General features: G+C 39.7%; 1 protein-coding gene across 6 annotated transcripts in view; it reads right to left on the reverse strand.

Annotated features, from left to right (window-relative positions):
• Positions 1-5,568: 5,568 nt before the first annotated feature.
• Positions 5,569-15,303, reverse strand: part of POPDC1 (popeye domain cAMP effector 1) — a 30,337-nt gene continuing 20,602 nt past the window's right edge. For 4 of the 6 annotated variants that reach the window (XM_083831371.1, XM_083831370.1, XM_083831372.1 and 1 more), the window contains 2 exons: positions 13,563-13,704; positions 5,569-5,884 (listed from right to left, as the gene is read on the reverse strand). In XM_083831371.1, the coding sequence (XP_083687497.1) occupies positions 5,760-5,884; positions 13,563-13,704 (267 nt within the window). In that variant the 3' untranslated portion in view covers positions 5,569-5,759. Of the gene's footprint in view, positions 5,885-8,369; positions 8,474-9,284; positions 10,193-13,562; positions 13,705-15,303 lie in introns of those variants that run through there. The other 2 variants (XM_083831374.1, XM_083831375.1) reach the window with 2 other exon arrangements.

Consider the following 15,303-nt stretch of genomic DNA (forward strand, 5'->3'; position numbering starts at 1 on the left):
AGAACAGAAATGTGTTTTCATTCTGTTAGAGCATTTAATATACTATCATTTTTGCTTCTTCCCTTCATTGTAAATCATTTTGCCTGCTGCTTGTGAGTTTCACCTCATACAGAGGGAAGTCCACGTATGCTGAACAATAAGAAAAAGCACAAATTGCAGAGGGTGGTGTGATTAGGATTTTCTTTTTTAAATGAAGGAGAGTATGCTTTCTTCCACATTTAAGAGTGTAAAAGATTCATAATACTTCACAGCATTTTTGGCAGGCTATGTCTATACTATTATTAAACTCCTCAGTTTTCTGGAGCAGAATAAAGCACTGAGTACCGGTGAACAAAACAGTATTGATGCAATAGCATACAAGTGGATGCATTTCAAGAGGCATTGCTTTTGATCTGCTTTTGCTACAAAGGATGATGGGGAATTGTTATCCCAAAAGCACTTTGCACAGGAAACCAGGATGTGGCCGTAACAGATATTAATCCCCAAGGAGAAAGTTAAGGAGGAACGCAAGTACAGTAAATTGCAAGGGCTGAACAGTGTTCATTTGAGGCATCTGATAGCTGAAGTAGGTGGCTGGAGACTGTAACCCAGCTTACGTCCATCCCTATGCAAAGCCCTAATTTCTACTCAAGTTATGGCTTGTGGGCCTTAAAGAGGTTTCTGAAAAAGAAAACAGGTGTTCTCAGGCTTCCAGAGTTATTTACCAAACACATACTCATGCCACGGCTGTGACTTAGATTTGTAACACACATATTTTATATTCATTAAGTGCTAAATAAATGTTCTTGTGAACTTAAAATTCAGCTAACGCTTAAGCTTGCTGAAAATGCCTTATTCTAAATGACTTTATCATCTGAAGTAATCTGTTCTGTTAAACAAGAGCCCATCAACTTTTGCCACTTTGTTGAGGCAGTCAGTCTGCAGTGCTCTCCTTTTTAGAAGCCTACAGATAGGTTTCCAATCGATACTGAAAAATCCTGCAACTTTTGCTTTGGTATTGCCTCTCTGTAGTCTCTAATGACCCTCATATTATCATCATCATGCTCTCAGGAAGCTTAAATGTCGGGACTAATTAATTAAGATGGTTTGTCTTCTTTTATTAATCCCATAAGTACTGAGAACCCATTCCCCTTTAATCAGAAGCAGCTGTGACCAGCATTGCACAAGAGACAGAAAAACATTTTATTCAGAGGTACTTCCTATGACCACATTTCTGAAACAATAATTAAAGTAACTGTTGCTGTTATTCCAGTAACAACATTAAAACGTGTCACTATGATTTCACTTCCCAAAACTCCATCAAAATGATTCATCAATCTATCTGTACCAAGCCCAATCTAATCTACATCAAGCCCAACACTGCTTATGAAATTGCTGCCTTCCACATATGAAGATACGAGACTTTACCTTTGCAGTAGGCTCTACCTAGATGCTAGAAATTTACTGAAGAGCTGAGCCCTTGCCAATGCCTCAAGCATTCCCACTCTTCAATGTATTTACTGAAGTGCTTATGTTGTAATATTTTTGCTTTCTAATGCATACATCAAATGAACTAGCCCATTTTCCACAAGGAGATTATAATTGAATTGTGCTTATTTCTTAAATGGAAATACTATAGGAAAAAAAAAGGTATTTAGTATTTGCATACCAGTTCATCACTTTATTTTTTAAAGATTAAATATATTTATAAATATATACTTATTTATAAAGTCTACCATAAAACAAAAAAAAAAACCAACAGGGTTATCTGAACTACTTACATATTATTGAAACACTTTTGATCACTAATCATTTTGATCAGTTCTAAGCGTACTATTTACTGCAAGCATCAGTCACGGACTAGACCCGGGGGGCTGTTTCCCAAGCTGCAGCAATGCAACGTGGGCAGCACGTAGCACCCTTCGTTACTGCTCACCAGGCGCTTCAGGCCCCCCAGCTCTGCAGCTGGAGCACGCTTTCACCCGCCCATCTACTTTCTGAATCCCCTGAAAATGCCCAAGTTATCTTTTCCAATCTGTAGACAACTCCTTCAATGCAGATTTACCTCCTGGGGTAGGAGTATGCATGCTCTTACGTGTACGAGTCACAGCTGAGGAGCTGCTGGGTCAACTCCTCGTGAAGTTCACGCCACACGATTTCGGCACGAGACACACAGCGCTTGGCTGGTGAGAGCAGGACGTGCTCTGAAATGGTTCCCTAAGACAGTTATTGATACAGCCAATGAGCACTTCTTAGTTTTGTGCCCCTGAGGAACACGACATTTAATGTATGTTTTACTACAAGCACCAAAATCAAAGAATTCTTGAAAAAATATAAAAATACATTGTGATGAAGTACTTTTTTTTTTTTTTCCTTTCCCCACAGGCATTCTGGTTAGTAAAATGAACTATTCGCCCATATAATTCACATCTGCTGCACAGTGAAAGTTCTGACCAACCCAACATGATGTTATGATTTAAAAGTACACGTTGTTTTATGTTTGATTTACCAGTCACACCTTGGAATGAGCCAGCAATGGGTTTACAGCCTGTCCTCTGCCCATGCACACAAACACCCCTTTAAATCTGAATTATTACAGGATGCGTTTACTTACCTTCTGCAGCAGCAATGGAAAGTGGTGCCTCATTAAATACAGAAAAGCAGGCTATAGCCTACTTTAACCTCTCTGTTGCCTCGGAAACAACTCCATTTGAAACAACAGGAAGAAAGGTAAATAGACTTTGCAAGTTGTGTACATCAAGTAAGCATTTGCTATTCATTTTACCCCTTCAACGGGAATTTTAAAATATCCAGCCATATATTTTTATGTATATAATGTATTGCTTCCTGTAGTCTAACACCGTTATTTGCCATTTTTTTGCAGCGTTATTGCTGTAGTGTCATTAGCATGTGTGATGCTTTGTAGGCACAGAGATGGCCTGGTTCCTACCCCCAGCAGCCTACAACTGGCTGGGATGCACAGCCCGTGTACAGAGCCCTGCTCCTGCAGAGCCTCTCTGATCCTTAAAACAAATTCTGCTCTGGAGATGCAATCTCTCCCGGCATTGAATTTGTAACAATACATAAGAAATGAGTGTGCTGCAGAGGGAAGAAGAGGAGAAGAAGTAATTATTTTTTACATCAGCCACTCTGGGTTTCCTGGTTATTCGCTTATTAAGCTATATGAGGTCTATTCCAGTAGCTTAATTTTCCTCCTTAAAGGAGTTTGAAAACTGGTAGAATTTAGAGAAAATTACACTGGGACAAGGACACGGCTCCCTGCATCTCTCCCTATGAAGTAAAATAGTTCCTGTTTTCTCTCTTGCCCTCCCTGTATCTAAGAGGCAACCTCAGAGATAGAGCCACACTCTTTCTGACCTTCAACTGATGCTGCACTTGCTTCTTGTGTGTAGATCTACTGGTTTTAATCCAGAAAGATGCGGTTGGTTTTTGTTTGTTTGTTCTTTGCATATTTTCACCATGATCGAATGACCTTGTTATGTGATCTTTTTTCTATTCCTAACCACTAAAAATCATGTGGCAACATCCTTCTTCCAACTGGTGTGCGCTATCCATTGGGATCATTTTATCTGGAATGGGAGTAAAGCATCCCTTCTTATGCAGAGCTTGAAGCTTGTGCACGGAGTGAAGAAGCATACCCCTACCAACCTGTGAAGCTCTCACCATTTTGTTACTGATGCAGCTTTTTAATCACAGCTTTTTTAATTGTAAGTAAAACCTGCAAATATATACGGAATTGTTTTATTTACGAAGTCTGGCTGTGTTGTAATCCAAAGGAACGTAAGCGTTTTAGACATGTGATACTCACAAGCAGCCAGGTTCCTGTAACAGCACCTGTCAATAGTTTTGTCTCCCTCATTCCACTGTTTCCACCCATGTTGAAGCTGAGCCTCCTTTGGGCAGGAGGCTGGATCAGACGACATGCAGGGGTCCCAGCCTAACTAACCCGCTCACGCCATAATTAATCCCACAGAATTGTTATATAATTGTTATTGTTTGTATTAAAAGAAATGGGACATCACAAAACTCAAACAGACCTCCAGCATCTGCTGGAGTTATGAGGATAAGCATTTCTCCTTTACTATGCACTTTATTGTATAGAGAATACTTCATATTTCTTTCTACTATATTCAGTTTTCTTGTCTATTGTATTTTTGGTCATGGTATAATTCATTTCATTGCCAGTATTTAACAGTCAGCCACTAAAAACATGGTACACTTGACTTACTATACTGTAAAGATATTTTACATCTGTTTACACAAAGTAGTAACCATGTCTCGCCTCAGTGGGACATTTTTAATGACGTAAAACTGAGCAAGCGACAATACACATTGATGTAATGTTAAACACTGGATTTAAACTCACAGAAACAAGAACACTGACAATGCAGGTCAAACTTCCAGTCATGTAAGTGTGCATTTTGATGCTGCATGAGCTTTTGGAAAGGCAACAAATGGGTTACATAACTCAGATGCAGGATGATTCAAGGATGCTTTGCCAGGATAAATTTTAGAATTAAAATGGAGTGACAGAAAACAGAGCAGAAACAGACTCTTAACACCTCGGACTGCTTGCGGACTTATGCTGAACTTCTATTATTGTATCTAGTGGATTTTTGTGCAATATGCTAAATGAAATACTATCTATATTCTGCTTAGTTAAAATATACTACTTGTTAAACAACAAACTGCAAAGCACAGAATGACAGCTACCATCTATGTATCCCCACTTATCACAGGCAGGGCTGCTACAAGTGCCTATGACAAGACTTCCCAACGCCTCCCACTATAACACAGCATTTCCCTTCACTTGCAGCAGGCTCACTTGGACAGTTGGAGCTGAATTTCCTGCACCAACCATCATCTATACCTCATGTATTGTGTGTGCAAAGATTAATCCAGAACAAATCAATCATCCTGCAGATAAGACTAAGGAAAAGCGTATATTTTTGCCCATCTTGAAAAAGCAGATCAACAAGTCCCTTCCTGGAGAGGCACTAGAACCGACACAGCTTTGTAAATGAGAGGCATGTTTGGCACAGATGGGCTGATGTGACTTCTTTAGACTTTGTTAGACTTTCTTCTGTGAAAAAAAAAAAGTGGTTGCCCAACTGAGACTTCAGTATTAATACATTTACCTAAAGAAGAAAAAGTTAAGGTTGGAAACATTACATTTAACATTAAATTTAAGTATTTGGCCAAAAAAAAAAAAAGTCACTATTACAACTGTGGAGTCAAGCAGTCAAGTTAGGAAATGCCAGAATTAGAGGCAAATACCTACCAATATAAGCATAATAGTATGTGTATTGTTTCACAGGAGACTCACAACAATGATATTAGGTAAAAACAACACAGCTTTGGAAACATAACTTTAAAATCTCCCACTGAAAAGCACTAAAATACACGCTTCTAAGAACCTTACAGAAATAAATCTTCAGATATTTGGCACCAAGTTAGTCTCTAGAAATTTCAGGCTAGTCAGCCACTGTACTCTAAATTAGTAACAGCAAGAGCCAAAGTAAAAACAAAGCAAATACCCATGTCCAGAAAACAAAAATAAAACCCATATGAGTTTGTTTTTATTTTTATTTAGAAGTAAAATAAAAGTGTGGCACTTCTGTCTAGAAGCCACTGACATATGCTGTGGTAAATTCAATTGTGGGAAGATGTTTTTAGCTTCCAGACTCCTTCCCATTTAAGCTTCTTCCTCTTGCTCTGGAGCTTTGTACAAGCTCTTGCACATCCGAAGTCAGATCTGTTTAAGGCAGCCGCTGGACTTCAAGCTTATCAGCCGATGGTGCTTCAAAGACATCATCTTCAACGCTTTCTTCTATTGGCTTCATCTTTGCCGAAGTTCTCAGGTAGGGAGATGTCCGGCCTGGGCCTGCCATAGTTCCAAAGAAATTTTTGATTAATTTCACAATACATACCTGCTATTTATACCCATTTGTGACAGAGTACAGAATCTGATGATCCATTTACTAATTCCCTCATAAGAGGATTTTATTTCTGAAAGTTTCTTTATTATTTGGCTACAGGCATCAGGAAATCCTGACATGCACCAGTAATACCTTCAGGGTTCAAATTCTACAGCCACCTCAGACACACATTTCTCCCCAACTTCAGTGCAAATCCAGAGAGTGCATGAGAAGCACACTACTGTGGCCTTGACAACTGTTTTCTGTTTTGTTAGACTCACCCACGAGTTATTCTCCAAAATGACACTATGACTGGTTACCTTATGAACAGAAGATATGTACATCTGCATACTTGCCGTCACTGGGAAACAACTCTTACATTTACTGGGAAAACCTGAGATGTGTGCATGATCATAGTCCCAACAGTCTTAAAAATATTATAATGTAAAACAAAGAAAATACAATATCCCTATAAACAATCATAAAGAGAACAAGATAGATTAGCAGATGAAGGCGTTTGACTGACAGATATTTCATTTCTCTAAGACAATCTGCTAGGAAAGCAGCAACTCGTAAAGCTTGCCAGAGCAGAGCATGCACAAAAGCCATTGTTGGCAAGACATTAAATGGAGCTTTTGTGCAAGTCGCCACTGCAAACTACATCTGTTTTAGTTAACCTTTCAGCTTGAGCGTTTCACCATAGAACTCCTTTAACATTAGTCTAACGGGTTTATTTCCCATCGTTCACTCAGAAATGATATCTGGAGTTGCACAGTTCTTCCTCTCTGAAGAGTTAACCACAAAGGTACAAGGTTGTAAACAGCTAGCATATGATGACCAAAAAGAGTAGGGAAATCTCTGAAACACCCCCCTTCAGAAGAAAAGAGCAAGAGGTAGTGGTTCTGTCTGACAGGTCATCTGTATACAATCTAAAAAGTCAAGTTTTCTTGAAAAAAAACTGGTAGCCATCACATACTGTTTCAGGACTATTCTTACTACTTCGTTAAATGAAGTTTATCAGACACACAGTAAGTGCTCTGCTAAGGAAGCCTTCTTATGAAGAAGGACTCCTTTCTGAGGAGACTGGATATTAGGAGGAAATTCTTTGCTCAGAGGGTGGTGAAGCACTGGAACAGGTTGCCCAGAGAAGCTGTGGATGCCCCATCCCTGGAGGTGTTCAAGACCAGGCTGGATGGGGCCCTGGCAAACCTGATCTAGTGGGTGGCGTCCCTTCCTATGGCAGGGGATTGGAACTAGATGATCTTTAAGGTCCCTTCCAAGCCAGGCCATTCTATGACTGTATGATTCTGTGATTCTGCTGCGTATTTTACACACAGAGAACAAAACACTTGCTACAGGCAAGACCAGCAGGTGTTACATTACTGCACTTTTAAGTCACATTCACACAAACATGGTTTGGAATTAGCTGTTTAGAACTTTTTGTGTTAAAGATGTATTAGTATTTTATTCTAGCATTCAAAAAAAATGTAACTGTTGTGATAAAGGGATACTCAGACGCATTTTTAAACACTGGAAATGTTAAGCACTTCTTTCCACACGTGGGCTTTTACAACCTCTATGAGCGATGACTACTTTTAATCATCAAAATCCAAGGTTTAGATATAAAACTGACTTTGTTGGGAGACATCAACAAATTACACTGAAAGGTGAAAGGACATCTGAAAATGTTGGATTACAGTTTCAGCTTTTTTACATTTTTTTTTCATTTCTACGTTAGAATACTTTGTTTTCAGAATGGTTTTCTTTTGCTTAAAAGTGCTTACTCTTCTCTGCAGAAATCTGAAATAAGAATCCATAACTCTGCTGAACAGGATCCAATATTAGGTTTAATACTGTTAAGTTGTTCGGTTCAAAGCCATGCCCTTGTTTCCTCCAAATACAAAAAACTTTTCTATTCATGCCTCCACCCAGCATTGAACAGATGCTTGAGACTGAACCAGATCTTGAACGCAGGCCTTCCATACACTGCTCTTGTACTTTCTTTAGGTCCTAAACTAAAATGCCTATTAAAATGGTATTTCCTATGAAACCCAATCTTGCTATTACCCACAGGCTGGGTGTAACATAGCCAGCACACACAGTGAGATAATGCTGCTAAAAGCATTACCAAAACAAAGCCTTTCTACATTCCTGCTTAGCTCAGAAGTTCACAAATTCAGATTCATAGCAAATCTGAGTGATCTAAACCAAGTACCATGGAAAAGACCTGTATCATTAGTAAGTATGACTATCAAGCAATAGAATTATTGAACAGAAATTAATATTGAAATGTTTTTTAAAGGACTTAAAGTTCTGATTGCGTTGAACTATTTCTGCTTATCTCATATTTTGGAAAAAGAGATACAAAAAATTCATCTACTAATAAACTACATATGAATGGATAATGTACATCAAGCACACGTACCACAACATACAAATTCCACTTTATACCTTTTTGAGGATGCTTGCTGAGTTAATGTGATGTTATCAACACAAAGCATCATGCTGCAAACGACCCACTCCGTAAGCATTACAGAACTCTTGTTGGTTATTTCCTTAATATAAAAGCAAACAGTTAGTTGTGTTTCTTAGTTAATTCAATTCAAAACACAGTTTTGTTAGCAATTGTAGTTTGGGGCCTACTAATTCAAACTTTTCACACTTTCACAGCAAAACACTTTGAAAATAGCCTTTTATCAGTTTCTTTAGAAAATGAGTTAAAGCTGATAAGGTGTAGAACAGCTAAATGCATAATGCAAAAGTTTGCATTAAAAAATAATAAATGCTCATTATTTCAAGAACATGGAAATTAGGAGAATAAGATTTGTTTTTATTGTGGCAGACAAATATCATATCTGTATTGGGAAGCTTTTGTCCACACAACTGATCACCTAACAATGACAAGTCAGAAGTCCTCTAGAATTCCTGCACAGGTAAGTTTCTCATTTCTTCTTCTAAAAAAAAATATAGGCGTCATTTCCATATACTCTTCACTACATCTTCTGTTTGATTTTGTTTGTTCGTAATAAACTAATGCATGACTAAGAGGATCCAGGGGAACACAGCTCTGGACAGTATGCCTCATACCTCATACTGAAACTTAAAAACACGCACAAAAGACTAGCCATGCTGCAATGACAGCACCCAGAAGGTTCTTGAAAACGAAACAGTGGGAAGGTAAATGGCAGCTTTTTTTTTTTTCCCCTGTGATCCGAGAAAAAGTGTATACATGGCCACAATCCAAATTCAATACAAATCTTTAGACAGAGCTCACCTTGGTAGAAAAAACATCATTGGCAATGGCATTACACAGGAAAAACAAGTTGGCAAGTTATTTTGGCAAAAAGACAGACTGAAGTGTTATAGTTTAGTTAGACAGATCACCTTTTATCAACTACAGAAGTCAGAAATTTCATATTAATCAAAATGCAAAGAAGAAATAAATGATAGCATTTCTTGAAGTGTCTTACACACTGCTCTATGGGCAACCTCCCCACCTCTGCGAAAGAGGAATACTGGACTCCAGAGGCTGCCACCACACCTACTGCTGCCAATGGCATGGTGGCACTACCAACTACACCAACCGTTGTTGTCGGAACATAAAAGACATTTAAACATCCCTCTCCTCTCTCCTGGGGAAAGTACACACCATACACCAGAAAACACGGTACATAAACCAGGAAACGTACAGCAGAGAAGAGTGTTTTTAACAAGTATATGCTAAAAATGGACGCATCTTAGGGATTAATGTAATTACAGCTGGAAATGTCAAGCATTTAGATTACTTTCTCCCAAAGCTGAAATACTGGTGTTAGTGTTCTGATGCTAGGCCTGGGAGAGAATTTTAATTTTAGCTAATTGCACAAATACAGTTTTACAATTTCTTTCAGGCTTCTGAGTGTGCCAATTTGTACAAGTGCCCTCTCTGCAGAGGAGTGGCTTCAATGCATGGAGCTTTGCCTTGGAACAGGTGAAAAGCCAGTTGAGAGCTTATGGGTAAAGATCAGAGAACAGACCAACATGGGAGACTTCACAGCAGGTATCTGCTACAGGCTGCCTGATCAAGAAGAGCAAGTAGTTGGAAGCCTTCTTTAGACAGATGGATGAAGCCTCATGATGGCAGGCCTGGGTGCTCATGGGGAGCTCTAACCACCCCCGTAGCTGGTGGTAACAGGTTCAAGCAGTCCAGGAAGTTTCTGGAGACTGTAGAGGACAATTTCTTCACACGAGCAGTCGACGAGCCGGCTAGGGGAGGTGCTCTGCTGGACCTGTCACTGACGAACAAGGAAGAATTCATCAGGGAGGCGAAGGCTGATGGTAACCTTGTTTGTAGTGTCCAGGGACTGATGGAATTTAAGTACTGAGAGAAGCGTGCAAGACAAATAGAAGAGTTACAACTCTGGGCTTGAGGACCGTGGACTGCGGCTTGCTCAGGGATCTACTTGGCAGGAACCCCAGGGTCATGGCCCACAAGGGCAGAGGGACCCTAGGACAGCTGGTTGTTGGTCTTCAAGGACACCTTCCTCTAAGCGCAAGAACAGTCCAATCCAATGTGCAGAAAGTTGAGCAAGCGTGGCAGAAGGCTGGCATAGATGAACAGAGAAGTCCTGACAGAACTCAAACACATACACATAGTGAAAGCAGGGATGAGCTGCTTGGGAGGAATACAGAAACATGGCCCATGCATGCAGGGATGGAATTGGGAAAGCCAAAGCTCAGCTGGACTTGGATCTGGTAAAGGGCAACAAGAAGGGCTACTACAAATACACAGGCAACAAAAGGAAGACCAGGGAAACTGTGAGGCTGTGGCTCAGTGAGGCACAGGACCTAGGCAGAAAGCAGATGGAAAAGGCTGAGATACTCCATACCTTTTTTGCCTCAGTTTTTATGGGTAAAGTTTGTCCCCAGGCCTCCCAGATCAGTAACTCTAGCGGCAGAGACTGGGAGAGTGATCCTTTACTTACAGGAAAGGTGGACTGAGTTAGGGACTACCAAAGCCAACAGGGCATACTGTGGAACCACCTGGGCTGCATCCAAGGGTGCTGAGGGTTGGCTGAAGCAGTTGCAAGACCCTTCTCTGTTGTCTTTGCAAGGTGATGGCAGTCAGGGGAGAGGCAAATGCCATGCTTGTTTTCAAGAAGGGCAAGGAGGAGGATCTGGGGAAACTACTGTTCCATCAGCCTCACCTCAATCCCCAGAAAGATTACGGAGCCTATCTTCCTGGAAGCTGTGTGCGAGCACATGAAGGACAGGAGGATTACTGGGAATAGCCAGCATGGATTTACCATGGTCAGACTGTGCCTAAACAGCCCGACCATGTTATGTGGAGAGATGACTGGCCCTGTGAACAAAGGGAGTGGAGTAAATATTGTTTACCTGGACTGTAGCAAGGCCCTGAACAGCCTGCCATTAAATTCCTCCAGCCAAACTGGTGGGAAATGGACTGGACAAGTGGACTACAGTGTAGGTGTAAACTGGCTGGATTGCTGAGTTCACAGGGTGGTGAACAGCAGTACAAAATACAGCTGGCAGCTGGTTACTAGCAGGGTCCCTTGAGGCCTATAATGTTCAGTACATCTTTATTAATGACCTGGAAGATAGGACAAAGTGCACTCTTGCCAAATTCATAGACAACGGTCAAGTAATGAAGGAAACTGCTGATAGGCCACAGGGTAGAGCTGCCAGTCAGAATGGGCCTTCAGAGGCTGGGGAAAAAAACCTGACAGAAATGACATGAAGTTCCACAGAGTCAAATTCCTGCACCTGGGACACAATAAGGCTATACAGCAGTACAGGCTAGGCAATGACTGGTTGGAAAACAACTTTTCAGAAACAGACCTGGGAGCCCTGGTGGACACCAAATTGAGTACGAGTCAGCAGCGTGCCCCTGCAATGAAGAAGGCCATCCATATATTGGACCATAGTAGCAAAAGCATAGCCAGCAGATCAAAGACAGTGGCTATTCTCCTCTATCTGGTAATTGTGAGGCAGGATCTGGTTTGGGCTCCCCAGTACAAGAAAGACATGGACATATCGGAGTGAGTGCAGTGGAGAACAACCAAGGTGGTCAGGAGCTGGAGCACATGGTGTACATGGAGAAGCTGTGAGAACTGGGTGTGTTCAGCCTTATGAACAGAAGACTCACAGAAGATCTTACTGTTGTTTTCAGCTACCTAATAGAAGGTTATAAAGAAGACAGAGCCGGACTCTGCTCAGAGGCATGCATTAAAGAACAAGGGACAACACTCATGAGTTGCAGTAAGGGAGAATTTTTTCACTGTGAGAGTGGTAAGGCACTGGAGGGGTTTGCACAGAGAAGGTGTGGAATCTTCAACCTTGGAAATATTCAAAGCTTGACTGGACATGGCCCTGAGCAACCTGCTGTAGCTGATCTCGCTTTGAGCATGGGGTTGGACTAGATGATCTCCAGAGGTCCCTTGCAACCTTAACTGTACTGTGATTATAAATGGCCTTTCAGGAAACAGAGGAGAAATTAAGAAAATAGCACTGAAAATGTCACCAGCCTTTAACAACTATGTCCCAGCTGTCACCCTAGAATTCTAGCAGGGTGAAATATTATCAGGGCTTTTGCTTCCATCTCTCAGGAGATGGAACATTAAGGAGTGAAAACAGACAGGCCCTCCCAGCCTGAAGGAGTCCGTGGATGAGAACTGTGAGGAACACAATGGAACACAGATAATTAAATAGAGTGCAAATACTTTAAATCACTTCTTCACCTTAGCAGTATGTTTAACCACAATAAATAACTGGCCGTGTTTTTTTTCCTCATAGATTTAAATTCTAACTACCAAAGAATAGTATTTCCCAAATCAAAATAAATAATTCTATGTGACCCTTTTAAATTGTTAAACTAACAGCTTATGCCAAAGGAGACAATTGAGCATCTTCTATTTTCTGTTGCTGTTGTTCAAAAGTGGGTTTCAGAGTTCAGACTACTGTTGAAGTATAGACTCAGGGAAATTGAAAGTAAACAACAGAAAGCCTATACAGTATGGTTTAAAAGGCTTCTATAAAGGAGTAAATTCCAAGAGTGGAAGCAAAAGGTCAGACATGGCTTCACTCGCTTAATCTGTTCTGTACTACTCCTGTCATACAAAGCACATGGAAGGAAATTCTGACAGGATATTTGGAGATTTTTCAGGTGGCATCAAAAGATTAGTTATGCACCATATCTCTCTACACCCTCCCAATGCAAACTACCTTAGGAGGAAATGCAGAGCACCTAGCTGATGAGGGGAAATGTTTTGCTTTGTTTTTTTAATTTTTACAAGCACCAGTCACAGACCAAAGGAGATACTACTGTGGCAGGCACTGTGCATTCACGCCGTTTTGCCCCTTTGCTATAAACATTCCATATTATGTCTACATATTCACATTATATCACAAAATATTACAACATATGCAGCTTTTTCTAGTGCCTACTTAAAGTAGCTTCACTTAGCATAGAAATCCTTAAAGTGAATCTTTAAGATTCTACTGTTAGGTCCTTACACTTGGTTAATTTACAGCAGCAACCCAAAAGCTACACATTGCTCCTATTGATAACAATAGGAGTTTAACAATCATCTTTAGTGATCAACCAAATTGTGTCCAAAACTGGCATGAACTATTCTGAGCACTCACGTAGAGAGGATGCAGAGGAAGTCCCACGAAGAAACATCTGCAAGCCATCCTCACTGTCGCTGGTACTGGCCATACTGTTTCTCATCTGCATCACAGATAGCTGTGAGCAAAGACTAGGCTGACGATCAATCTTTTTTGAGGCCTAAAAAAAAAAATGTATTATTTAAAAAGAGTAATCAAGTAAATTCAAAATAAAAATGGAGACGATTTGCTCTGTAGTTGACACTCTGGTCTCAGCTGTGACTATTTATGAATCAAGAAAGAGCAGAAGATTCTATGCAGTGTAAATTGATTTAAATGCAAATATAAGATGCCAGTAATATATTGGAATTAGAACATCAACAAGCATGAATTATTAAATTTTACTTCTGTGTTGTACTGGAATTTGCAGGTATTTTCCTACAGACAGATTTATTTTTATTATATGGTAATCCATTACTCAGGTATGATGCTTTGTAATCACATACAAGCTTCATGACAGCGTGGTCCTCCTTGCTAAGAACTGGTTCTTGATTATACTGAAGACAAATCAAATGCATCATATGTACAATATTCTCTGTCCAATGATTTTAGGGTCTTCTATTTGCTAGGAGGACTTTTTCTGAGATGTCTTTGTACTATCATATTTACTTGAAACAATACATTTTATCTTATTAAATATTACTGAAAATCAGAAACATATTGCAGGTGTACGTGAAAGGTGGTAATCAATGACATATGCATAATGAATAACTCCATTTTACTGAACTTTAACAGTCAGGAATTACCACTCTATTTCATGTAGAGAGGAACAACTATTTTCCCAACAGTAGTGAAAATCTCCTTATGCAGAAGTCATAAAGTTCCTTACAATTAAAAAGGTATTTTTCCTGTTTTCAAACATACAACAAATAGACACTCTTCTTAGCTACTATCATCTTGATAATGAATAATCTACACTGGATTTGTTTTGGCTGCTCTCCTGTATGTCCCCTGTACACAGAAGTCTACTACAAAATTTTCTGTTGAGATTGTTACCAGCTGAAAAATACTAAGGACACCAGGAATATGTACATTTGGCAATTAAGCCTGTGAGAAGTGACATATGCATAGGGTTCTGGCAATGAGGAAATGAAGGTTGTTTTACTTGACAGAGCGATCCTGTCCCGCATTACGTAGGAAGGGCTTGTGCAACAGGAAATTCATTTGAGGAAGAATAAAAAGGTACTACAAATTTTCCAAATGCTCACTCTTGCTGTTTATAACATATATTTTCCAAAGCCGTTGAGATGCAAAAGTTACAATGATTTTGAATTCAAATGACTACCTTCACTAAAAATAAGGACTTGGTACAAACACCAGTGAAAATGAAAATATTTAATTAAGAAATATACATAAAATTGTGAAGCCAAATATCTGTATATGACGTTAACATTTTAAATGACTTTTGAGTGAAATATATACTCGGTGTATATATAACTCAAAAGTGTTATTAGCTGTAACAAAGTTAAATTGACCTTTTCTGTTCATACTGACACGTCTGTATATTATAAAGCTATACCTTTATAGTTTACTAGTAGCTCTACTATATTTACCAAATAGCTCTATTTAGCATACAGTAGTAAATACAGACAGGGTAAATACAGAGCTAGAAAGTCCTTTCAGCCTTGATCTCATCTAGCTCAACAGGCTCAACAGGTTGTGTATCCATTGGATTTTCCAAGCTCTGCATACCAAAATAAACATTTCAAACAGCAAGGAC

The sequence above is a fragment of the Anser anser genome, assembly GCF_964211835.1.
Source record: "Anser anser genome assembly, chromosome: 3".
In the NCBI taxonomy this organism is placed as follows: domain Eukaryota; kingdom Metazoa; phylum Chordata; class Aves; order Anseriformes; family Anatidae; genus Anser; species Anser anser.